Source organism: Harpia harpyja, chromosome 7 (assembly GCF_026419915.1).
Source record: "Harpia harpyja isolate bHarHar1 chromosome 7, bHarHar1 primary haplotype, whole genome shotgun sequence".
Taxonomy (NCBI): Eukaryota; Metazoa; Chordata; class Aves; order Accipitriformes; family Accipitridae; genus Harpia; species Harpia harpyja.
Genome location: NC_068946.1, coordinates 3,805,866 through 3,832,429, shown reverse-complemented (window position 1 = coordinate 3,832,429; position 26,564 = coordinate 3,805,866). Strand labels below are relative to the sequence as shown.

At 42.6% G+C, this 26,564-nt stretch overlaps 1 protein-coding gene across 3 annotated transcripts; it reads right to left on the bottom strand.

The window, feature by feature from the left end:
- Positions 1 to 21: 21 nt before the first annotated feature.
- Positions 22 to 26,564, bottom strand: C1QTNF12 (C1q and TNF related 12). Of its 3 annotated transcripts, none has more exons than XM_052793142.1 (9): positions 26,003 to 26,564; positions 24,994 to 25,875; positions 15,154 to 15,273; positions 13,871 to 13,982; positions 13,383 to 13,612; positions 8,686 to 8,794; positions 7,345 to 7,435; positions 2,979 to 3,057; positions 22 to 2,370 (listed from the first exon to the last, which is right to left on the bottom strand). In XM_052793142.1, the coding sequence occupies exons 2-9, from the start codon at positions 25,162 to 25,164 to the stop codon at positions 2,272 to 2,274; spliced, it is 1,011 nt and encodes a 336-aa protein (XP_052649102.1). In that variant the 5' UTR covers positions 25,165 to 25,875; positions 26,003 to 26,564; the 3' UTR covers positions 22 to 2,271. The 3 variants fall into 3 exon arrangements, with proteins under 3 accessions (XP_052649102.1, XP_052649103.1, XP_052649104.1); XM_052793143.1 differs by having other exon boundaries at positions 24,994 to 25,872; XM_052793144.1 differs by having other exon boundaries at positions 13,431 to 13,612; positions 26,003 to 26,559.

Genomic DNA, 26,564 nt, shown 5'->3' with positions numbered 1-26,564 from the left:
ATATGCTGAATGTCACAACACTTTGATTATGTTGCTGTAAGTCATGCATGAAACAGCCCGATTTATTACAAATATTCACACAGTACAAAGTACAGTATAGTAATACATGCTGGGATATAGGCCACTTGCCCTGACTACACTCACTCCGTCAAAACCCAGTGTAAACAGCCAATCTTTATTGATAGGGTTTAGTGATATTCATGTGTGTTATATGCTTTCTGAAGCTCCAGAAATTACTACTGTTGCTACTTGCTATGCCTTTCAAGAGCTGTGGACTCCTCTCTGCCAGTGGAGCAGCCAGTTTATGCTTAAAAGTACATTCTCCCCAAAGGGTATTACAAGAAAATCCATAGGAATTCTGGCATGTATTGTGGAGCAAGAATGAATGTATAAACATTGATAGCTGCTATATTTTAGACAGACACAAAGGTCCAGTTAGAACAACCGCATTCCACTGACTAGAAAGTGGAATTTACCCGTGTTTACTTGTGTAACAGCACTACTTGATTATTCCCTGTACCCTCTCCTTCCTCCTCCAATAGGTATCACTTCAATATGTTCTTCACAAAGGAAAAAATACCATTTAGTAGCCTTAAAGTTTTGTCTCAAGGTATTTATAATGGAGATGAAAAAAAAACAGTTTCAGCCATGCTTGTTTTACAGCAGATTTTTCCACAGCTCTTGAAATAAGACATCTTTGCATACCACCAACCTCAACAGCAGTATTACTGGAGCTTGTAGAAACATCACGTATTGATCAGACCCAGCAATGGATGGCATTTTTTTCATGCCTTCTGCTGTCCCCAGCAGTCTCTGTTTTCATTGCACAAAGATACTGTAGTTGATCAAAAATTGCAACTCTATACAAACGATATCTTCCATTCACTGCAAACATTCAAGAACAAGTATCTGGACTCCATTTTGGGCCTTGCTACCATCTATTCATGACACTGTTATACAACCACTTCCTTAGCTAAGTTGAATTAATAAAAGGGCCAAGTGCCTGTTGAAAGGGGAGGATACAGAGGCACATTAAATGAATGAGGGTTTTTTTTTCATCACAAGGATGTTACCACATCTTGGGTAACACCTTAACCCCGTGAAATGTCAACACCCTTTTACTTTGTTAAAACGAGTTTATAGCCTGGAGCTATATGCAAAGCTGCTTTGGGGGCTCAATCTCGTATGCTTACATTTGCAAACAGATTTGTAGAAATCCAGAAAACGTTCACTGGACGGTCTTTGACAGCACTTTCAAGCTCCAGGTAGAGCTCAGATAGACTCCCTATGACCCTGGCCACCTGATGGAAGTAAGCCTTGCCCAATGTTTTATCTCATTGTGTCACTGCAGTTCAACAAGCACCAAATAGGTGACATATCCGATCCGAGGCTGCTATCCTCACTGTCTTTGCCAGGCTTTTGACAACCAGTGTAATGCATTTGACCCATTTACAAATGATTATACGGCACCTGAGGGGATGCTGTTTATGTGATGCAGTCCAAACCCACACGTACATCTTACTAAAACATAAGAACACAAGTAAGGGAGTTCATGCTAGAACTGGTGCCGTTGGCCTTACCTTTTCATAAAAACAAAACTGCACAAGCAGCGAGGTATTCAGCTTCATCAATAAGATCAAAGAAATACTTAGATATAAAGAACCACAATTAAAGAGTTCAGACCTTGGATTCCCATCTGTGAAGCAGGCATTGTCTGAGAATTCAACATACTTCTTGTCAAATATATCCAATTTTGAACATGAGAGAGGGCCTATACCATTTACAATTGAATGAAAAAAGCAGTTTTGCTGGCAAATCCTTGTCTCCTTCCTCCACAACACATAGAATATAGTCACTATTTTACTTCCCCTCTCAATCCTTCATTTACAAAACCAAACACCCCACAATCAATCCCAAAAGACATGCTGATTACAAGTGCTATTGTGAAATAAAGTTATAATGTAACAAATTCCAAATCTCAGTGTATTGTTCAGTGAGCATCTGGTGAAGCACAAATTAAATATTACAGTTTGTTTCTGAATTATAAAAGTATACTTTTTATGATGAACGAACTGGTGTGGACCTTGAAAAGCAGTAGCCTCTGAAAGCAAGCTGAAGTATCTGTGAAAGGAAAAGCTCTTTGCTTGTTTAAGAAGATGCCAACAGTTACAGGAAGCCATCTTCAAGAGTCAAAGTAAAGGTTTCTTCAGTCAAATATACACTGCAAGGCTCTAATTCGTATCCTTCCCTGCTACACTGCTGCAGATGATGTTACGCGCCCATTAACATGCCCATGAAATCTGATCCATTCTGAATGGTGATGGGAGCTCCAGCACTGTTGTCCACAAATATGGAGGTGTATTGGCCAGCCTGCACAGAGAACAAGAGAGAAAGGAAAATACCTGACACTTCATCCCAGCGTAAAAGGAAGAAAAAAAAGCATTTCGCTACCATGAACTAAGCACAGAAGCCTCCTGCCATTTTCTCTGCCTCCTGGGAACAGGATCTGACCAAACATTTTTACTGCAGCCCTACAGCTTTGACTTGGTGGAAGAAATTTTCTGTAGTGAAACTGCGTTACAGGTTTATTACTTAACTAGATCCTTACTGCACTAGCATCTTTTTGGGTGACTAGTTAAGTAACCATCTGTGCTTCAGATTCCCTTCTATGAAACGGGAAAAACAATTGCCATCTTGACAATGCAAGGCAAGGTTTGAGAAAGAAAAATATTGACTGTCATTTCTTACAGGGAAGGTTACTTCTGTGGCTTAAGATCAGAACAAGTCTGGCTTTTGTTCCTGTTCCTGCCACAGATCCTCTCTAGTCACTCCAGGTAAGGCATTTAACTTCACTAACCTTAGAAAGAAGGTTAATAAAAACTTCCCCACCTCCTGGTGAGAATTCAGCCTTGCCAGTAAATAACTCTGCAGCCTGCCAAGCCAACTAGTACAGTGATTCCCAGTCTTCACGGGCTTACCTGCAGCTGCAGTAAGCCATGTACATAGATAGTGAAGATTTTGCTGTTACTTTCCAGACCAGCAATGACTTCCAAAGACCTAAACGGTAGCAAAAGAAAAATAAACAGGTTAAACACCTGAGGCAGTCACAACAGTTGTTGTGGAATGACAATAGTCTCGCGACCTCCCTAGAAATAGGACCTGGTGGTTCTAGTGCCCGTCTGTACTAAACAGGTGGCCTGTTGACTTGATTCTGGCAGTAATCAGCTGCCTTGAAAAGACAACAGTAGAACCTTGTCCTCACTGTAGCGTCTAATGGAAGACTTACAGAGCATACAGGATTGTGAACGCAAAACTCAGCTGGAGACAGGAACTGGGAGCCACCTTCTCTCACAGAAGCCTTTCTCAAGGTCCTGTAGTATGTATCCCTCACCTTTGAACAGGTGCTAAACATGTCCTTTAGATTTATCTACATACCAGTTATCCCAGTTTGTTGACCACCACAATAGTTTATACTCTTGTTATTCTGCAAAGAGCTAGCTATATGCAGTCTGTCAATAACAGTTCATTCATTTTCAAGGCATGAAAGGCTTATTTCACCTTAACAATATATGTAGTCAGCCTATGCAAGAAAGAACATATTCTGCAGCCGAAAGCTGTTTTGGGAGGACATTTGGATCAGGGGTCACAAACAAGCCAAAAAAAAAATTTTAAAAAAATTGTGCTTCAGTTAAAATTCAAGGGAGAGCTCCAGATCACCCCTTGAGTACTGTTCTTTCCTAATATCATGTTCTAATAGGCATCATATTCCTTGCAGTAGCAAGATGTAGGACAGCTGCTCTCTGTGGCATCCTCTGTTTACAAAACTCTAACTCAGCTCCCTTGTACAGGATTCAGGGTGGAAGGAGGTGCCTGAGACATCAACAATCAGAACCACCCATGTAAGCTCAGTTCCAACGCAATACGAAAGCACAGAGCTCCACACCTGGGTGGTTCTTCCGAAATCTGCCTAGCCAGTGGTAGCAGATCTAGTTGTTTTCCCAAGAAAACCAACCCCTTTCCTCCCTTTTTTCCATGAAGTGGTGGTAACGAAACCTAGCAAGTGCAAACGTGCTGTTTCCAGCCCCCTTGCAAGGAAATAATATGCATAAAAGGTAGGGGCAATTTGGCCCAGAGAGAGCAAGCCACTTGGCACCACCTTGATTGAAGAGCTCAGTCTGTGTGTCATATTCTGCCAAAAGCCTAACTTGGGTGGGAACTTCCCACCGTTAATCTCTTCTACTCCAACTGTCTCCTTGCCTCTGAGTTTCCATCTCTCTCAGCCGAAAGCCCTCAGGGTTCTTTCAGCTCCCTCAAATGAATGACTGTGTACGCTGACATCCCCAGGAAATTCCACAAGCACGGGTAGCTGCTCAGCCTGTGCCAGCAGAATGTCTGTCCAGACAGGTTCCCATCCCTCCACCCATCTTTCCTTCCATGCCACAGACCAGCCATACTCTCACCCACCATATGAGAGAGAGGTGTCTCTCACAGAGCCAGTGCTGATTCTGCTTTACTCCCACTGCTGTCCAACTCACTCAACTCAGGACAGCCTTGCAGGATAACCAGTCATAAATTGCAACCCTGGACAACTGATGAAAACTCCGAGTCAGACATCAGAGAGATTTATGTAAACTTCTGTCTAAGAAAAATAGCTTTTACTGTTACCGTTCTTTGGAGAATGTAGTTATAAATTCTTCAGGCGGCAAGCTAATCTCAAAACATCCCAATAAACCTGCCTGGGCTGTATGTGACAAAGAGGTTGTTCACACATCCCAGCCAGAACCAGAACAGTTTTCTAGGAGCTTTCAGCTAAAAAGACCTGCAATGAGGAAGGCACAGTAGTTTCCATGGTCCACAGGGAAGCTTCCTATTCAGATAACTTTTGTGCTTGCATTTACCAGAACAAGGAAGCAAGACTAAAGTCACATTGAAAGCAATCAGAGACTGACATGCATTCTTTAGTAATATTACTGTAAGGTCGACTGAATGGACAGCAAAGGAAAGAGAGAGACACAGACAGACACTGACTGTCCTTGGAGACAGAAGTGAGCATTCCAGAAGAAAAACACTTTGTTCCTCTCACAGGCCTTAATCAAATCAGTTGGGAGCTTGTGGAATTATTAGGAAGAAAAACTCACCACTGTCAGGTTCATTTATTTTGCAAAATGGTTTAAATGGAATTTGGATTTTCTGTATGATTCTGTAACTGAAGACAATGTAGAGTGGAGATCAGGAGGGGAGAACAGCTTTTCACTCTTAGAGATCTGCAGGATCAATTTCACTTTTAAATCCTTTTAGGTGGCTTCATAAATCTCACCCACTCATTCACTCAAATCTTTGTTGAAATATCACCAGGTCAACACCACCAACTGGCAATATTTTTCCACATCCCAACAGGCAATATCTTTCCACATCCCAAAAGCATGTAGAAAAAGATTCTGTGGAACTTGCAGTCTGTGTTCATGGGGAATCCAAGGGCTAGGGGCAGGAGTCCTGTTTTGATGAAATTGCTAAGATAAGAGGATATTGTTGTAGGTGAAAAAAAAAAAAAAACCAAAACACCAATGCTGAAGAAAGAAAACCCCCTGATTACTTGAATCTGACTGGTCTTTGCTGTGCAGACTAAAGGACAGGAATAGGGATCTGCACTGTGCAAAGGCAATTTGTGAGAGCTACTCGTAAAGAGGACAGTAACGTTCTGTCCCACTCATACCTGTTCCATCCCTGTGATTAAAGGCCTGGGCTGTCCCAAAATTGCTCATTGTCAACACGCATCCCAGATTTCAAGATCGGGCTGAGGGCCATTCTTAGCATGATCTAAAGGAATTCTCACAGGTGCCAGAAATGAAATGCCCCATTAAGTTCTGCAGCTTACCAGAATACAAGGTGTCCCTTCAAGGAGCAAGAAGCAACACCCTTCCTTCTTCTGCTGACATTGTGACTGCAGCCAGTCTGTCACTGCTTCACTTTTAAGTGCTGCAATCATAAAAGACTGTTATAAAACAGTCTACAAGGCCGAGGAGGTGCCAGTTGCTCCAGTCAGCAAGCTCCCTGACTTCCCATCAGGTCAGTGGGCACACAGCTCCCTCTTACCCTAATTACTAATGGGTACTCAGATACCAATCAAGTCTTTTCCACAGGCAAATGAGACCTAAGAGAGGTTTATTACATGAGGCTTCATGTCAAATTCACCTGCCAATAAAGCCTCTAAATTGAAATGCCTCTGGAGAGGTCAGTCCTATTTGCAGCACTCTGACTCATGGAGCAGGGAAGGTGAGGGCTGAAGCATCCAGTCCAGCAGGAAATTTATGGTTTTCTGGGTTTTAAGTTGCACCTGTGGAGTTGTTTTATGGATATATTTCAGTGGTGCCAGTGCAAGGGTGTTGCTACAGCTGCACTGGAATTGATGCAGACAGGGCAGAGCAAATCTGCACAGCCCTGTACAGGCATTTTTCAAGGGCCAAGCTGCAAGCACAGACCAGGACCACTCTGTGCAAGCAGCGTTGCCCTCTGCTGGGTGCAATTCAGCCCAGCCCAGGGGCTTCCCAGCCCCCTCCTCTAAGCAAAGCTTGCCAAACTCCCGAGCAAGCTGGCCTTTCTCTGAGATACAGGGCACCTATATGCTGCAGCTGAAAGGATGACAGAAGCACAGCAAACAAGCAGCCAACTGTATGCTGATGCCGTGGCCCATTGCATAAGGAGCAACACCCAAGGTTGCCATGGCCTAACAAAAGCGTTTCTTTAGCAGAGTTTGGCTAATGGATCCCAGAAGAGGAAAATTCAGCATGGTTATCCAAGCAAGCTCCACAAGGCAGCTGAGAGCTGTGAGAAGGTATCATAGACCTGTATACAAGCCCTGCACTTTCTGCCTCAGAACCCATTCACCTCTATTTTCCACCTATTCGTTCTCCTTATCACTCCAACACTTCCACAGCAACATGAGTGAGATGCTGTGATCCATTCAGGATGCAGCTGAAATTATAAAAATTGAGCTAACAACCTCTGGCACGAAATTAAAGTGTTTCTCTCGTTCTGTATGTTTGTGATTAAGCTGAGCATTCAGCACTTTTAGCTACATCCAGTTTCAGCCAACTTCATTGACAATTCTCTCAACATAGGCAATATTTAGCTCTTCAGAGTAATTTGCACTGAAAGGTTAAAAATCAGGAAAAAAAACCCCAAACACATAAAACCTAAGGGCCAGATGGAATCGCTCTCTTCAGAAAAGTTCCACGAGCATTTATCATATAAAATTCACTGTTGGTGAACCTGATTTCCACAGTTGGTTGAAACACGGGTCCATCTGAGAAAAATAATTGCCAAGACAGCATTGCAGTAACTCACGTGTATCGGTGGCACAGAGATTCAATGCAGATCAACACTCGGACATTATCTCTGGCTCGGAGTTGGACTTTACTCTTCAACTCACTGTGGTCTGGGGAAAGCAGTGGAAGAAATATAAGCACTTTCATGACATAGCAGACCACCGGTTGCTGGTGTTTGGGTTAACAGAGACACCAGTAACCTTGTGACTTCTGTATTGGGTTTGCATGGCAAGGTTTTGGTAGCGGGAACCTACAGGGGTGGCTTCTGTGAGAAGCTGCTAGAAGCTTCCCCCATGTCCGACAGAGCCAATGCCAGCTGGCTCCAAGACGGACCTGCCACCGGCCAAGTCCGAGCCCATCAGCGACGGTGGTAGCACCTCTGGGATGACAGATTTAAGAAGGGGAAAAAAACCTGCACAACTGCAGCCAAAGAGAGGAGCGGTTCATGAAGAACTGCAGCCCGTGGGAAGGACTCATTTTGGAGAAGTTCGTGGAGAACTGTCTCCCATGGGAGGGACCCCATGCTGGAGCAGGGGAAGAGTGTGAGGGGTCCTTCCCTTTAGGAGGAAGGAGCAGCAGAGACAAGGTGTGATGAACTGACCCCAACCCCCATTCCCCATCCCCCTGTGCCACTGAGGGGAAGAGGCAGAGAAAATTGAAGTAAAGTTAAGCCTGGGAAGAAGGGAGTGGTGGGGGGAATGCGTTTTAAGATTTAGTTTTTATTTCTCATTATCCTACTCTGATTTGATTGGCAATAAATTAAATTAATTTTTCCCCAAGTCGAGACTGGTTTGCCCACGACGGTAACTGGTGAGTGATCTCTCCCTGTCCTTATCTTGACCCACGAGTCTTTTGTTATATTTTCTCTCCCCTGTCCAGCTGAGAGAGGGGAGCGATAGAGCAGCTTTGGTGGGCACCTGGCATCCAGCCAGGGTCCACCCACCAGAACTTCTTAGGAAAGCACCCTTCTGGTGTTGGATTTTAAAATACTTCATCACTGAACAATTAAAACCATTGAATAAATGCACTGGCGACAAAACACAGTCAAAACTGACTTGATGCAGTTCTACATCATCATGTGCCTTTCTTCTAAAGTCTTTTATGGAAGCCATAACTTCCACACGTGAATACATTTGGTCCCTAAACTCATCCTCCATAAGGAGTGTTGATTTGTTTGGTTTGCATGCAGCAGCCTGCTACGGCTATCAGTCTGTGAAAGTACCCAGCTGTAAGGACAGGGCTCACTGCAAAGGGCTGCCATTACACATGCTTCAAATCAAACAGGACCCAGAGAGTTCTCCAGGACTCCTTCCTGCACCTCTCGAGCAGTACAGAAAAGGTTTCTGGGGACAACACTCACCAATGTGGACATTGGCTGAAAACTGGTAGATGCCAGACACAGGTGCTGTGAAACGTCCTGTTGCCAGATTTAATCCTGTCCCCCGGAGAAAAGCTCCTTTGGCCAGAGGCTGTAAGATAAGAAAAGCAGACCCTGAACAAGTCCCCAGCACTCTCAACAATTACTTCTGCCCAGGACAAAGAACAAGCCTACGTGCATGAGAACAAAGCTGAAAAAATTTGCAAGGCTACTGCCTTATCTCCCCGGAACACACCTTCCAGATGGGCGCTCTCTCTCAGCATTTGATGCCCACTAAAGGCAAAATGATCAGTATGAGACATGAAGATGCCCTTTTTGCTCACTGCCAAACTCTTCTAACTCATCTTGACTCAGACTGTGCTTACTGCATCCCTATGCTCTGCTGGTCCTAGTGGCCTCTAGCCTCCACTGATCTTCTGATACACAAGATCTCCCTTTATTTGAGTCAAGAGGTCCCTGCTACTCCCAAAGACTTCCTAGATGAGGCAAAGCAGTGTCCCCAGGCTTAAAAACCTGGAACCTTATACACTGTTTTTGTGATACGAGTACAGAAGAAACACTCATATGGGTCTCCAGAGGTTTTCTACCCACTTTAGGTCTAAGTCAGACAGCTTTGATGCTGTTAAAGGACAACTGCTTGGATTCTTACAGATTCCATATTTAGTTTCATTTTGTTCTAGCCTTGGATTCTACAGAATAGGCAAAAACTTACTAAAATAGCATGCAGCTTCTCCTCATGGCAAGGAAGCAGTCTTAAATCGAACTCGCAGCAGATTATCTGACTCAGACTAAAATAAACTCTGCGAGAAATGTTTATTGTTTATTTTGGCCTGCCTCATATGAATTTGGCTAGAGCTGGGGAGAAGCAGGATTGGCTTCAATGGGCCAAGAAAGCACATTAGTCAGACTCTGCTTCCACCGCAAGGGCATTCTGTGCAATGTGAACGCCTTCCCATGAATGCTGTCCTGAGAGATTTGCATTGGTCTTATGGGAGAAGAGCTGTTCAAATCTGGCTCTGTAAAGGCATGCACACTGTAGGCACACTATATCCCTAAAACATGCACAAATGCATAATTGAGCGATCTCAACAACGCAACATTTGAGTATGCTTTCCAGTACTAGATAGTGAAAGGGGCCTGAGACACGGTGAACAAATTTGTAGCACTGTTGCCACAGGTGCTATTACACTAAAAAAAAAAAAAAGTAGAGGAAAACCTTTGCTCAAGTACCAGAAGGAAGTTAATTGCCTCCCCATTCTGGTTCATCACAGCCAGAAATTGACAGCTTTCACAATGCTGGGTAGGAATAATTCATTCAGCTTTCTCTTTGAAAGGAAGTAAGGTTGCAAATATTTGGGGCTGGCAGTGTTTGTTTAGAGAGTTACTATGTGGCAGGAGGAGTGAAATGACTAACTTGCCTTTATGCAGCAAATCCTAGGCAAGGCTCACAAAAGTGTAATTCCCAGTCCTTATTTACCAAGATCTAGCTGTAGTCTTAAATTTCACAGAACTTTACTAGAAATGTTTTATGTATGCATATGGTGGTGAAAATACATCCATGTGCAACAGCAGTGGCATTTCTCATAAGATTACATATGTATAATGGAAAAACAGTAATAATGAACTGGACAACAACTATGTTTCATACAATGATTTCTAGGTCTATATTTATCAATGTGCACTGATGTGTGCCTATGTGCACACATATACACACAAAAGGAGCTCTATTTTCTGTATGTATACACACATGGACAATATAACGGCTAACCTAACAACAAAGACTACAGAAGGATTGATTCCGTTCTTATGCTATCACTACGCCATCATTTTTGATAATGCTATTTTTGATTTACCTCACTGAAAGAGCATCCAAGCCCTGTATGTGCAAAACTGTACTGCATAGTTAATTCATTCCTTTCTTGTTACAGCTATTAGCAGAATCAGCAACATAATTCCAAAACCACTGGCTGAGCATGGAAGGCAATTTTAGGCACCAGTAAATTATCACTGATAAAACGTTCCTGTTTCTTCATGCCCTCTGTGGCTTTGTTATTCTTTTGCTCATAGAAATAGACAATGCAGGGAGAGGTTCTCTGGGCAAAATATTCCATTAAACCCCATGCCAATTAGAGCTCCCTGCTGCATTTGCTGCCTCACAGCAGCATACTCGCCTAGCTGCTTCAAACACTGCAGGGATTTATATCTGAGAAACTAACTACTTGGACACAGTTATTTCAGTAGGCAGACCAAAAGCAAACAAGCAAGCTGGTGTCCAGCCGTTCTGTACAAACCAAGGTCAGCCTGTCTTCCTTAGTTCATCTCCTATCCCCACATCTCCCTCATACATGCCACAATTTACTTCCAGATGGTAAATAGGAAACATGTACAGAGAGTTGAGATGTGAACTGCCAGTTTAGCTTTTCAGTCATAAACACTGTAGAAAGCAATGCATTGACATCTATTATTAAAGAAAAGGATAACCCAGCCTGCACAGCAACCACAACACACAGGGGATGCACCAATCTCCTGAAGCAGCAATAAAATTCAACTGCCAAAGGTAGACATTTAGCTTGACCTCAAGGCACTAGAGACACTAGGACTCCTTCTGGGATCTTTCACCATGAAAAAGCACATAGCCCACCTTAGCCTTAAGTGATCTGATTCCAGTGACGTTCCTGGGCCCCAGATATATCCCACTTCCATGGCCTGTCAGAGGCTGCAGTTACTTAAATTCTTTCTGTGTAACGTACCTTTCTGAAAGCTTTTGCAAGAGGCAATTGTCAGAAACCTCAAAGCGTGAGATGCGGGAAGAAGAGGTGTGGGGAAAGGAGTATCACATGTTTCATTCCAGATACTAAGGAAATTATGAGACCAAGAGGAAGAGAGGGAGGGAATGTTCTTGGAGGAAATTTAGCATGCAAGGATGAGAAAACCATCATGCTCTTTCAATACTCAAGGTCAGAGTGACTTAGACACCATACTCAAATGACAGGCCGTTTCTCAGCACAGGTTCTTTCCACTAACTCAGAATGCTCTGGGTAAGGTCCAAATCCAGGAATTAGAGTCAATCCCTATCATCTCACTGAGAAGTATCAAACTGTTGGCTTCTTCACACTATTAAACTGACAAAATGGAGGGACGGGAATTCTCTCTCTCTCCCCCCACTTGGCCTGTTCAAAGACAACGTTTTCATCTTTGCAAGAGCATCCACTGTCACCCTCCCTGCTAAATTCCCCTATATCAGAGCACAAGCTAAAACCAGACACTTCTTGTCCCAAAGCTGAAATGAAAGGCTGGCATCCAGAGGCCTGCCAGCCCTCCCACATCAGCTTCAGGGCCAGAAGCAATTAGAAAGAAGCTAGGCATATGATAACAAAGCATGGGAAGCATCAGCCTACGCACTGATTACTGAGATGTCTTTATTCACATTTTCCCTCCTAATTAATGAGGCAGCAGATCTCTCTAGCCCTGCCTGCACTTCAAGTACAATCTTGCCTCTGTGCCAGCACCCACAGTGCTGTCAAACCAGGCTTCCACAAGTGTATTTGGGAAAGGTCCAGGAAAGTACCCTGTTTAGAACACAACCACTGCCTCTAGTCCTGCAGTTGTGAAAAGTCCTAGCAGCAAAACTACTCCATAGGAAAGGATCTGCCGGACAGGATTCTTCAGAAATGGGAAGAAAGCTCAGCACCTTACTACACGGACAGTGTTAGCAAACCCTGCTGATGGAAAGCCATATTCCCTGTTCGTACTCCTCAAACTCTTCTTGTCACAACACAAAAGCAACCGTGTATCTGAAGGCGTTGTGCTATTGGACAGTCTTTGCGACTCCAAAGTCTAAAATAAGACTCCTCAATTACCAAGTAACTACTTGGTTTTAGCTCTTACTTTGCCTAACATTTACACTTCAAATTCAGATCCTATTCGCAACTGGTTCAGGAATGGTTAGTAGAAGTTTTAATATCAAATTCAACAGCTTGCTTGTAACCATGCTTATAATGCCCTACAGCATCCCATGATGGTGTGCTTGTCATTATAACATGACTATAATGAAATTATATAGGTAACTTTCATTAGTCTTCTATAAAACATATGATTATGTAAAGAATTTGAGCATCAGGACTGGCCCATCTAACAAAATGACAGCTCTTATTTGGGCTCACAAATCTATAAGCAATGGCTTCTGTCTGCCTCTGACATTTTTCTACATCTGAAGGTTACTCTGGAATTAAACAGGGCGTGCACTGAAAAAAAGAACAGAACCTTCAGACTAACGCCGAACATGGACAAGTCTTTCTCCATCATTAACTGAAATAAAAAGACTGACTGTTGTTTGGACCTGTGAGACAGCCCTCTCTTGCACAGACCTGTTAGAACTTCAGTAAGAACCGTAATGAGATTCAGCTGGGCTGCAAGAGAAGAAGAAAGTCTGCCTCTTGGGTTTGTCAGGAAGGAGAAGACTCAAAGCTAAATGTCCATCTTACTGCAGTTGAGCTTCAGTGCTGAAATCACCGTATGAGATCCTACTTCTGTCAATCACAAAAAAGGTAGTGCTATATTCATAGCATCCAAGCCTGAGACGAGCTTCGGGGACTAGTCTGCCCTTTCAGGAAACAGCTTTATCTGCAGAGCCACCTAGCAGCTTTGCAGACTAGGGGAACTATAGCTGATCTACGCACAATGGCTGTTGTGGAGTTGCACAGGTTCAGTCTGTAATCCCTTCTCACCGACTGGAAGTTCTGAAGTTCTACCAGGGTCTTCTTATCTACAATGACTTGTCCTTTTAGCTTGCAATGGAATGCCTCCTCCACACGTCTGTGATGCGAAACTTCCTCCAAGGAGAGCAGGAGTGGAGGCAGCTGGCTAGGATGGGCTGAAATAGCCAGGGATGCTCGACGCTCAATGGCTTCTGAGAAGAAAAGAAGTATAGGAAAATAAAGGCTTAGTTTAAGAGCCTGGTCTATGAAGCCATTAGTTGTGCGATAAGACTTCTGCACTTAATTCTTCAACTTGAACTAAACAGCAGTGGGGAAACATTTTTTCAAATTTTTGATTGCCAGATAGGGGAATGCTTTAAGGTAAATGTTTGCAAAGCCAGTTCTTTATTTGCCACGGTGCTTACCAAAAGAAGCAGATCACAAAAGCACAAAGCTCTTACAGTCTTTACCTTTTAGTATCTCCTTAAACTCCTGCAGAAGGACTTCCCGGGTGACTTCAGCACCAGGTGCTCCTGGAGGTCCCTGGGGACCAGGGGGTCCTGGGGGGCCAACAAGGCCACGCTAAGGAAGTAACCAAAGAAAAACATGTGAATTAGAACCAGGCAATTGCACTGGCAGACCAAAAATTCTCTCAGCCATGAGCTAGTTCTACAGGGCCGTCAGCCACGTGAGCAGCCCCCTCCACTATCGGTTCAGCTACAGGCCTGATGCAGTAAATCTTAAACTGACTCTCCAGCCAGCTGTGAATTCCAGCACTTGGAATTTACTCATGTCTTTATGTGGGAGGATAAACTTTGCTCAGGTAAACACTAACTGGTTCTTCAAGTACATATATACAGTGTGAAGCACAACAGGCACAAGACTAAGTTTGCTGCTTCTGTATCTTCTCATATCAACCGAAGTATCATACTAGCCTTTAAGCTTCTTATTCTGCCTATTCACTAACCAGAATAGCCATCTAGCCACACTTTACATTATTAATATATATTGCTCAGACATAATGATCACATACATGAATGTTTGGTGCAACAGTAGAACTCTTGGAAAAAAAAATGCAACAGTTCATTCAAAATACCTGTAAAGGTTAGTCACACACACATTAGAGCTTTAAACTAATAGGACGAACATGCAACAATGTTATCAATGCTCTTTTGATGTGTATTGTTCCCAGGGAGTTCCTGTTGCCTCAACTAAACTGCAGTAAACCTGCATGGAAGCACTCCTGCCTATCAGCTCACTGAGAAATAAAAGGAAATCATTAAAAGCGTTCAAGACTGTCTAAGCAGCAGATTAAAAGTGCACACATGATCAAGCATCACTCAGCAGATGATCAGTAATTCATTAATTCAAAATGAATGACTTGTCCACACCTTGATTAATATATCCTTTGAGATACTTGGACTTTATCTAGTGGAAGAAAAAAAAATGTTAATTTTATTTCTACTGAGCAGAAAAAAAAACCAAAAAGGCTCAGTCCAAGAAACAGCTGGTTTAAACAAAAATGAATGTTGACAGTGGAATTCACATACCTTATCTTACAAAGCATATAGCACTTATTGTCTCAAATGTCTCCAAAATACTTTGAGAAATTAAACACAAACAAATGAAAATGCAGCACACTCTAGGGTGGGAAGGCAAAAGCCAGAGCATACAAAACACCTTGCATATCAGCAGTAGGAAGGGAAGCCACAGTGCACATTTATTAGCTGATGGCAATCTAGCAGTAACCTACTAATTTCTTGTCTTTCCCTTTGCATCTCCTTTTAGAAGTATTGCCATCATCTGGGCGGTGAACAAAGGAGATCCAGGTCCGCCGTGGATCTGTGATTCGAGGGTCTGGAGATTCTAGGATCTAAAGAGAAACAAGAACAAAGACTGATATCACTGTTATCTCTTTGGCCACTGCATGGATTCAGAGAATGCAAAGTTTCCAGACCAGACTGTTGTGTGCTGCCTAAACTGTATCCTTGATCCAAATGTACTGCATTTGGGAGGACATTGAAGGTGGGATAAAATGGGATTCAAGCAATTCAGTTTGGATTATCCAGTACCATGCCACTTTTTTTCATCATTTACAGGACCATTGCAAATGCAGGCAGGCTAGTACTTCGGTCTGAGTTCTGACACAGTGTATGAAAGACACCAGCCTTTCGAAGAGTCCCGTTAGAGTGGGATTTTTTTCTTTATAAGTTACAGGCTAACCTGCCATCAGAAATGTCCCGAAAGCCAGAAGATGCTGCCCTTAAACATCAAAATGCCTTCTCATAACTTAATATGCTATCACCTGCAGGGCCTTTCTCAGAGACCTTTCTCAAGCTGCTGAGCCTCTCAGCCCTCTGACAGTCCTAATATGTGCCACAGAAAACCTGCCCAGATGCCAGCGATTTTTCACCACTGCCATCTGACATTTATCAGTTGGATCAATCAAGCAATACAGGGAGATTAAAACCTACAGAAAACCTTGAAATGCTCCATAACTTTCAAATCACATGCTGTAGAGTGACAAATGTGCACACAGAAAAAAAAGCCAATACACAACAAAAAACAAAGTCCGTGTCTGATCACAGAAAAGAGTCCATTGGCAAATTTAACTACCTTGCCCATTCCTATGTTCTGCAAGTATATTGTAGCCTTAGAGAAATTATCTAGAGAAGCTTTAACATTACAGTGGCTCATTCCGGATCCCTTCTAAACAAAGTCTGGATAGAAGAGAGGATCTGTCTTTACGAATTTGGGTCCACTTCCTATTGGACCCCCTCGTTCCCATTACTCGCCTCCCAGAAACAACCAGAAGCAAGGGATCAAATAGCCATACCTGTTGGTTTTTCTCCTAGGCTAGGAACGAACTTCTAACTTCAAATTTAAAAAAGGCACCAGAAATCATTGGTTACCAATACTCTGCCATGCTTGTCAAGAGCAATTAACTGTTGACTATGGAGGTTCCAATCTGTTGACACATCCACCTCCCAAATGTCTATCACAGCGAGGATAAAAGCAAGAGTCCTCCCAAAGTTTCATGAACCACGCTTAAGTATTCAGAGCCATTAATGAAAAAGCCAGAGAGGAAAAACTGCAATGAACACTTACAATCTTTAAAATAAACAAACAAACAAAACCCCCACCCTATGCCTATTGTAAACTTTTGGAATTCATCCAATAAACCTGTTTTCTCCTGGTGAGACAGAACAGGTACAGATCAGAATTCCAGCAGGAAAGCAACACAAGGCAGTAGTGGGTTGAATGACATTTGAAATGATTCCTAGACCATTACAAGTTTAGGTAAATCAATATTGATCTATCACCATTCAGGAGGAAGAAAACAAGACGGGTGTGGAAAAAGCATAGAAGCAAAGTCAGTCAACAGTGCACTTTTCAGATCTAAAAGTGTTTGCCCCTGGGTATTAAGCTCCTACTAGTCTGACAGCACTAGACAGTTCTGCCACAACTCAGACACTATAGCTTTACGCTCAGTGGCCTTAACTGTAACAGTGACCTTGCAAGGTGCTTCCAATGCAGCCAAGTGAGCAAATGCATCTACATTTGCTCATTACGTGTCTCACTTGGCTCCCTAAAGCACTTGCCACTTCTCAGAGAACCATATTGAGTTTTAATAACATTTCTAGTACCACTCATAAGCATAGATTCCCTTTCATCAAATAGTCTGCAGAAGCACATAGAAAACAATTAACCTTTAGAATGCAGGTAGAGCTGAGGTCCCAATAACTGCAATATATGTCACTGTCTGAGAGCAACAGGAATTGGACAGAGGATGGCAAATTTTAGCTAGAAATATCAGGGCAAGCCCATTTTGAGGAGAAAAGACCACAGTCTGTGTGATCTGCTATGAAAAATCCATGCAGCATAAATTGTTTCAAAATTAAACCTTAGAAGTCTGCTGGGGTTCCAGCTTGAGGTTATACAGAATGTCAGTGCTTCTAAACTGGTGCAGAGCCTGGAAAGCTCTCTCTCCAGCACGCACCCAGGCACATGGGTGTAGTACAAGGCACTTGTCCATAGATTTCTGAGCTGATGTGATCACAACTATTTATTTCAAACAGCTTGGGTCAACAAATGATTTACAAAACCAGCAGAATATGAGCAGGTCCCCAGAAAACAGATTTGTTGTGAGCTGAGCAAGGGTATTCGTTAAACATACATCTCAAACTCTGTGAAGCCAACTCTATCTTCTCTATTCAGCAAATAATCTTGGGTGATTTACTGCTCAGACACAACCCACACAAAGATCTACTCCTATTGAATTGCTCTATTCAGGCAGTCCACTTATCCTCCCATCCAGACAGATGGCTGCAGAGTAGCTGGCGTCTGTGCTGTAAGCCAAAGCAAGGATATCCCGAGACATTTTGCCATATCGTTCATGCATTCTACTGTAATTAATCGGAGCCAGGGTTATGGTTATGCACACTCCCCTGATGCTCAAATTTAGCAAACAAGAGCAAGGCAAACTATTCATATCAATCTAGTTCATTATTTCTATACCAAAATCAGTCTTGAACAGACTTTTAATGTTTATAATCACATTTACAGTCAGCCGTAAATTGCATGTTTAGTCAAGGGGTTCTAGTAGGTTGTTTTAGCTAAATTATTATTTGTCTTGTTTACTTACTGCACCTAGGACTTAAATAGCTTTCTGAAATTTCATTGGAAAGTAATGTAAATGGAACACTATAGGAAATCCCAGGTATTGTGAGATTAGTCACCTCACTAAACCATTATCATCTTCCTACAGACTGCTTGACTGCAGATTTTTGCGAAGCATAAGAAAAGAAGTCAAAGACAGGCCAAGAAGGTCCTTTGGTGCAAACCTCTCCATCTATTGTAACATGTAAACATTAAGTCCAGAGGCAAATGTTCACAGTTTGCAAAAGTCCTTAGAACAGCACACGAAGTGCAGCTTATTTCTGCAACAAACGTGAAACATATTTATCCAAGTTTCATGGAGATTTAATGGTTTCTGATGGGAGAAGCTAGTTCTTTCTGACCCCACCTCATCTGAAAACAGATGGGTGCAGCATCACCACCCATGAGGTCACACCTGCAGAGGACTGTTGTTTATAAGCATTTAAGGTTACAAAGCTCATAAATATAAAGCAGGTAAAAGCCTACCCATGCTTTGCCCAAAGGAAGCAGATGTCTTTTTGACCCAGTGACTGACAGGTCTGTGGTAAAGCTGCAGTGCAGTTCACACAACAGGAGGAAACAACTTATCAATAGAAGCACCCAACTCAGGCAGGATGGAGTGTTCCCTCAGTGCTGTAATGGAAGCCAGCAAAAGAACAGCTGGGTTGCAGAGAAAAGGAAAATAAAATCAGTTCATCCTTCAAAAAGGGCTGGCTCATGTGGCAGGAACTCAGAAGTGCAGTCTTCAGGACACAGCAAACACAAGACCAGAGTCTTAGGAACTGGGATGCAGCATTTGCTGTAGGTGTGGAAGAGACTATTCAAATATTCCTGGTTTCCACCAGGCTGCAAGACAGGCATAAACTCCCCTCCACTGCAAAAATGAGGAAACAGGCCAGCTAGGAGCAGAAGCCAGCAATCATGGGCAGACTCTGACCATTAACTCTGAAGACTGTGAAGACAAACAGATGTCCTCAGCCTTTCTGGAGCTCCAGCTGTGAAGAAACAGGCCAGAGCAGACATCTTGTCAAGGAGAAAAAAGAAATCCAGATGGCACATCCCAGAAAAAAAAATTAAAAACTCCCAAAGTTTAAAAAAAAAAATAAATAAACCCCCCCCATACCTCTCCAGTGGCTTGCTTAAATTACAAATCCCTCTACAAGACAGTCATGGCACTCCTCAGTTTCTCCAGCACAAGAATGATTGACAGTTAAAATGAATGTTCCATCCTTGTGGTATTATTATTTAATTACTATGGCATGCATGAGCAATCCCAGCAATAAGCATGCAAGCCTCTATTTTTCTTGGCAGCAGCAGCCTCCAGCAGCCAGAGAGACCTTGCAGCCAACTCAGGTATCAGTCAGGACTGAGAACAGCCTTGGAAACACAGCAAAGGGGACTTGTCCCTCCTGGGGTGCTGTTTGCAGAGCAAGGCTAACCTACAGGAGTCGGGAGGAATCCTCATGTTAACTACAGCGAAATCGGGCTTACTCCTTAACGCTTGAAACAGTACCTCCAAAATCAACAGAAGCCTTGCCAGCAATTTTTAATGAACTTTCAATCAGGCCGTTTAACATCACTTTGGAATCTGAATACAATGGCACCTATCACTTCAGAACCAGTTTATGACACTGATGAGAAATTAGCCCACTCTCTCCCTAACTTCCCTCACAATCAAAGGCAAGTTGAGCTGTAATTTAGACTGCTGTACACAAGCAGAACCTGCGGTTCTTTCTGGCTCTGACTCCCAGAACAGCATGCACTGCCCAGAGACACACACAGTCTCTGGCCAAGATTCAGCCAGCATGGAAGAAACTACGAGCAGAAATCTACAGTCAAGTAGCAGAGTTTGGATCCTGAGAAATTTCTGAACTGTATCTGAACTTTCCCGAAATTCAAGGATACTGGGATCCAGTCTGCATCTCTGCTAAAAACCAAAGTGAAATGGACAAAAGTAGTTTCAGAGTCTGGATGAATAAGAGAAAAAAGTCAACACTACCTGTAAGCAAGGCTGTACACCTAAAAGCATCTCGAAGTGTTCTCAAGCACACCTAAGCATTTCTCAGGGTGGGATAGGATGGAAAGAAGGCATGAAAAGTTTACAATTTTTTGAGAGGACAGCATCCTTTCCACCTGCAGGTAGTCAGAGATGTGTGTCCAAGAACATATACCTAAGCATTCCAGTCCACAGTCTTTATACCTGAAGTTACTGCCCTGCAAGTTTTGCTCAGTTATCTATGTATTTGTCCATCTGTGATGGAATTATATTTAAGAATTCTTTGCTCTAATTGTTAAGCAGTTGCCAGGCACAAAATGGACCTGACTAAGCATTTCAATCATCTTAATCCACAAATTTCTATGTTGTTGCACCTGATTTACACCAGCAAGAGTATTGTCAGCTTCAATATGAAATTAGGAGCAAATTATTTATTTCAGTAGTGTATTTTACTTGGAACGGGTTAAAAAGCGACAGACCACTTTTTTTTTTTTTTTTTTAGCATGAAAAATCCTATGTCAGCTGCTAATAACTTATGGTTATACACACTCTTGGTTATTAATGAGATGTAAAACCAAGGCCCTGACCACTTGCGGTTTTTACAGATCTCTCAAGAATTCTCCCTACAGCAGAAGTGTTAGGTTTGGTATCTTAGCCAAATCTGAAATGGAATTCCTACCTAAACTCCCACTATGTTTTGTGATTGAAAAATTATACTTCAGTCTCCTAAACGGCTATCTCAAAAAGCTTCTCCTCTCCACTTAAACACAAACTGCCTTCAGTGGTCACACCCATAACGAATTTAATGGAACAGTTCATGTGATCAAGAGCTACTCTGGATGAGAAAAAGACATGATGTTTGTTGCTGTGTTAGCTGTACTGCAATGGTAATCAGTGCCACCCCTGGACGTACCAGCAGAGTTCTGTCTTTAGGGACGGCACAAGAAAGTAAGGAACTGAACAGCACCAATAGAACAGGCGTAGCACAGTGCGTTTGGCACACAAAACCACATCTGATGTAGGACTACTTACTTTAAAAATGACCTTTAAAAATCTTACAAACAGCTCTGAGAAATGAGACCACGCACTGAATTATTTGATATGCTGAGTCAGATGTATGAATCCAACATCACTTTACATGGGCCACGAGGAATTGCTAGGAGGCATGTTATTTGTTATAGCCCTTCTTGTTCATAATACGCCAGAGCAAGACTGACAATGATGACAGATACAAAACATGAAAGATAACATCTTCTACTACAGATAGGTCACAGTCCAGTCTCTCCCATGGTTTTAACACTTGTCAGGCCCAAAAATACTTTTCTCAATTACACATGCAATCGTACACTCCAGGCTGACTGAAATCTCTTTACAGAGGAGGAATGCAATTTGCGCGATGCCATTGAACCAGCTGCTGTTTTCAATTGGAAGCAAAAGGCCCCAAAGAAATAATTCAGAGAGAATTAAGTCATAAACCAGGTAGACCTAGCCCTAGATATTTGACAGAGACAGAAGGATCACAAAGGATATAAAATTTCAAGGACTCCTTGGCTACGTAGCGGGTAACTAAATTAAAAACATTACACTATTACTTGCAGAAATTCCACTGAAGATAAAATCCTGTTGACCTCAAATTATCCCTGAAATTTCACTGGGATGCTGAGTCAATAATTTTCCCCAGGTTAGGATGCTGCCTTTGACTTGCTTAGCTGAACTACCCCTAAAAGCAGTTCACAGAACAGCTGAAGTTGGGAGGGACATCCACAGATTGCCTAGTTCAACACCCCCTGCTCTAAGCAGGTGAACTGGAGCAGGTTACTCTGGACCATGTGCAGTCAGGTTTTGACTGTCTCCAGGGACGGAGACTCCACAGCCTCCCTGTCCAGCCTTTTCCAGTGTTTGACTATCCTCACAGTAAAGAAGGTTTTTTTCTTATGTTTAAGTGGAATTTCCTGTATTTCAGCTTGTACCCACTGCCTCTTGTCCTTTCACTGGGCACTAAGAGTCCGACTCCATCTTTATTCCCTCTACTCAGGTATCCAATGGTAACTCCTGATTAGCGTCAACCCTATATAACCACTGGACAATCTACTGCTGCTGAACCCCTGTTAGTATAGCATCACAACTTGCAAGACAAGATCTGTGCCTGGAAAGGGGAAGGCAAGCCTGGCAAGTGGCAGCTGCAGGTACTCAGCCACACACAGTCAAAGTGAGAAGGTCCAATAGGTGAAAACCTCTGTATCCATCAGTCACGTTCTGCTCTCTCTCTCAGTCCGCCTGTGTCAGAGAAGAAAACTCTCATGTGCTTGGCAAGCACATCACATTGACAGCAACTCAGCAAAGATAAGACTGAAGAAAAACTTTAAAAAAAAAAATCAACAAAACCCAACACACTATTTCCTTGGAAATATCAGGTTTATCAGGAGATTTGAAACTTCTGCTTCCCTGTTTTATGTAGAGGTTTCACCATGACTCATGCACTGTGAATGTTAAAGGGGAGCTTTCTCTACTCCTATTTGAAAAGAATTCCCAAGAGAAATTTGTCCCAAATTGTTTTGCTTAATTAGAAGGAAAACACATCTACCTTTTTAACAGTATGAATAAAAAACACTACTCTCAGCTAATATTTCATTCCCCGTTCCATCTGCTTTGATAAACCTACCAGCTGGCCACAGAGTCTTCCAAGGTAAACACAGCCTTAATCTTTACTGCACAAGGCCACAAAAATTCCATCTTTCCTGTTATGTGCTGTAGAGAAATGAAATGGGACGCTGCTGCTGTTCCACTTTCCTGTGCAGGGCATCCTTTCCTGAAACAAAACTGCTCACAGAAGTACCTTCAAGGCTCAAAGAGATCAGTCTTCCACAGAGAAGTGCTTTCAACCTTCCTTTAGCTTGATAGGTTAGGTAAGGATAGTTTCACTATTACTTTACTTCTTCCCTTAGTGAATACAAATTCTGATGCTTTGCTGCAAATGGCAACTGTCATTTACCCCAGAAATGGTGGCAGTTCTTAAGCACTGCATTTATAGCATGTGTAAAATAATTCCTTCGCTTGGGCAGGTGCTATATAAATATAAAATACAATACAGTCACCCATGACATTTAGAAGCAATACTTAAGTAGAGCCTGGACTTCAACCTCAAATAGATTCCAAGGAGAAAAGTTCACACCGCAAAATTTGGGAGTGGATATCGAGCAGAGCTCATAAGCATTTACATCAAAGATTTGGTTTCGTCCTATCGTTATTAAACAGAACCTGCCTTCACTGAACTTGCCAGCTCTTACGGCAGCCAAACCTTTGCCATGGATATTTTAAAGCAAAGTATTTCAACACAGAAACTGTAGCTTCCAAACAATGTCTGTTTTAATGAATGCCCACTAGCCTCCGAATGAGTACTGTGTTTCTTCTAGCAATAATGTATGTATGACTATATCAGAATTAACCAGGACCAGTTTCTGCTTGCTTTTGCAATCAGAATATATTCTGCTCGCGGTCCAATACATTTCACATCAAGCCAAATTCATTCCAGAATAGACTGAAATTTAGTTGCACCAGATATGTATCTGGCCCCTTTTGCAAAAGCAGAATGAAGCAGTTCTACAGAGTAGAAGAAAGTGATTGATTATAAGCACCTCAAGAATTTAGCATGCATACAACCTGTCCTGACAGAGCCCTGCAATACACAACAAAAAATTAGCTGAAGAAACGCTGCTTACAGTCCCCTAATGATAATTTTAAGTGCAGCAGCCAGCTTTTTTATAGAGAGGACTGTTTCCCAGACTTGCCCAACCTTAACCAATTACTCTCACAATAGAATTGAATAGGATATTTAGAATGTCAGCCCAATTGTTCTAACTTGCCCCCTCTGCCATGTCCCAATTTTTGACAGGTTTGTTACTCTATTGCTATAGTGACTGCCATCCCTAATGGTTGTGATCAAAGTCATGTTTTAGAGGTCACCTCCATTTGAAACAAGGGACATTTTTGTGTGAGCAGGGGAGAGAGAGAGAGAAGGGGCTGTGTGACAGGGGAGGCTCCCTTCTTTCTCAGTGTTGTAGTCTCCCTTCCATTTCATCCTGCTCCTAATCCGAGGACCTGCTTTTAATTCCCTAACCCCCTCTCCTACTCCCAAGCATTCTATGCAAATGTTCATCTTAAAGGATTCTGTGGGCTCTGATCAATTGACTGGAAATTTTTTGCAGCTTTCACCCTGGGGTGATTCTCCCAAACACATAACTGGAAGGATCCTACCCTGCAAAATTCACTCACTAAGCCTAGCAAGTCATCAGCTACAGCCACTGAGGTATCACACACACAGTCTTACACTTGCCACTTATGCACAATTAGCACCATCCTGAATCCTTTTCCTACAAAAGCCACAATCACCTTAAACAGATCATCTGACTACACCAAAAATTTCTCATCAGTAATTTTCAATCACCACAGCCTCTCTGGTGGAAAGGGCAGTGCAGAGAAAGCTCAGGCATGCTCAGATGTTTATACTGTTGTATTTGCCTAAGAAAGTTCTGAAATAACATTTCAGAGAGTAAAGAGTTTGCCTGCAAGAGATTCATTAATATCCCAGTATCATTATTGTACTGATAGCCCACTTGCTTTTTTTTTAATCAGTTGTTTCTGAACAGGATAGTGTTCATACACTAGAATTCAAAAATGTCTTTACACTTAATCATCTACTATGGGACTGGAACTTCAGTCATGCATATTCTAAAATAAATTATAATAATAAGTTGTAGTACTCCAGTGTTTGCTTCAGTAAGCTAGAAAATCAATCATGCAAAGGCAAAAGGGAGAACATTTCTCTTTAAAATCTAATAGAATTTGGCAAGATTGCGTCAATCATTGGAAAAAGGAACCAGCATCACCTTACTGCCAGAAATAAGTTCTACCAAGCACTGACAACACATAAACGCCTACCTTGGGATGCCCATGCAGTTCTTCGCTGTTTGAAAGGGTAGCATTGAAAGGCTCTGTATACTGATTAGGTTCTTTCTTCATCTTTCTCTCTCTCTTTGCTGCCGTAACTCTGAAGAGGCAAAACTGCTGACAAAGTAAAGTTGCCACAAATACCCAGGTGCACCCCTTCATTTTGAAAAGGGAGGGGCCAAGTCAGGAAGGGCACTCTCCAAGCACAAAAACCTTCACCACCAATAACAGGAATAGATACAGACTTCTCTCTCAAAAAATAAAAAGGTTAGAACTATTAAAGGTGATCCTCCGGGCTATGCAATGTCAAATGTGCAGCACGCACGGATGCGCTGGTTGCTGGAGAGATCTCTGTTCAAGCAGGACACATGGAAATGGTATAGATAAACTTGTTTGAAAATCTGGATTCACTCGAAGAAAGAGGTAAGTCCATTCAGCCTCTTGAAGCTTACATAAATACAAGAGGCCCTGGAAAGTCCTGCCACCCACCTTGAAGTGTCGCTCCCCCCCCACCCCCAATAAGTCTTCAGACTCGTTTAAAATGCACTCAACTATGAAACCTAGAGAAGTCAAATTGCTCAGGGCAACAGTTGCTCAGGCCAGAGCTGACAACACAAACTCATCAGGGGGGTTGTGAGGTTGTTCCTCTTCAACAGGAGATTTCACTTTCTGTCATTTGAAGCACTGTGTTCAGTTCAAAGCAGGCTTGAATATGTTCCATCCATTCTCTCTTGAATGATACTTCCCTTTCCTCAGTGACAAGTCCTCATCCTTTCCATTCAAGATGCTGGGGAACTGTAATCCAAGGTTGCTACAGCCGCTGCTCTCCTGAAGAGGCTGAAAGCATCACAGCTCAGCCAAGTGCTCTGCCTTCTAAGGAGAAAATAAATTTCTCATATCATAAAAGTTAAAACAGGGAGAAGCAAAGAATCTGAGGATGTATCTAGGTCCATTAGGAACAGATAAATTTTTCCCAAGTCTAGCTTCTCTCCCTCTTTACCTGAGTTTATCTTCACTTCTCTTTAATGAGACCATGAGCAGCAGGTCCCGATGCCGCAAGCAGCTGTCAGGATGTAGAATCTCGTGTCTTTTTCATCCTCATCTCCCCTCACACTAGGCAAGATTTCAGGTACCTCTGTGCATAGATCGCGTCTGATTTTTCTCGCTGCTCCTTTCCCCAGCTGCGCACTGGCAAAACCCTCCTCAGCTTTTGCTTTACCTCAGCAAATAAGTACTTCTTTCCTGAATGAGTTTCCATCAACTTCAAGAAAGGGGAAAAAAAAAAAGAAAAAAAGGAGGAGGGATCACATTCTAATGAGCTGTCAAGCCTATTCTCTTCACATTCCTATTAGACTCACTGATAAGTGGAGCTGGCCCGTGTGCCAGGCAGATTTAAATCAATGCCCATTCCCTGCTCCCTCCCCTCAGCCCTATTCTGTACCTCCCCTTCATTATCTCAGAGAATTCACCATTTTTCTGGGAAGTTCGTAAAACTGTACATGAGTGTGTGGTAGAGCTAAAAATATGTGGCTTGGAATATGCACTCAGCATCGCACCACACA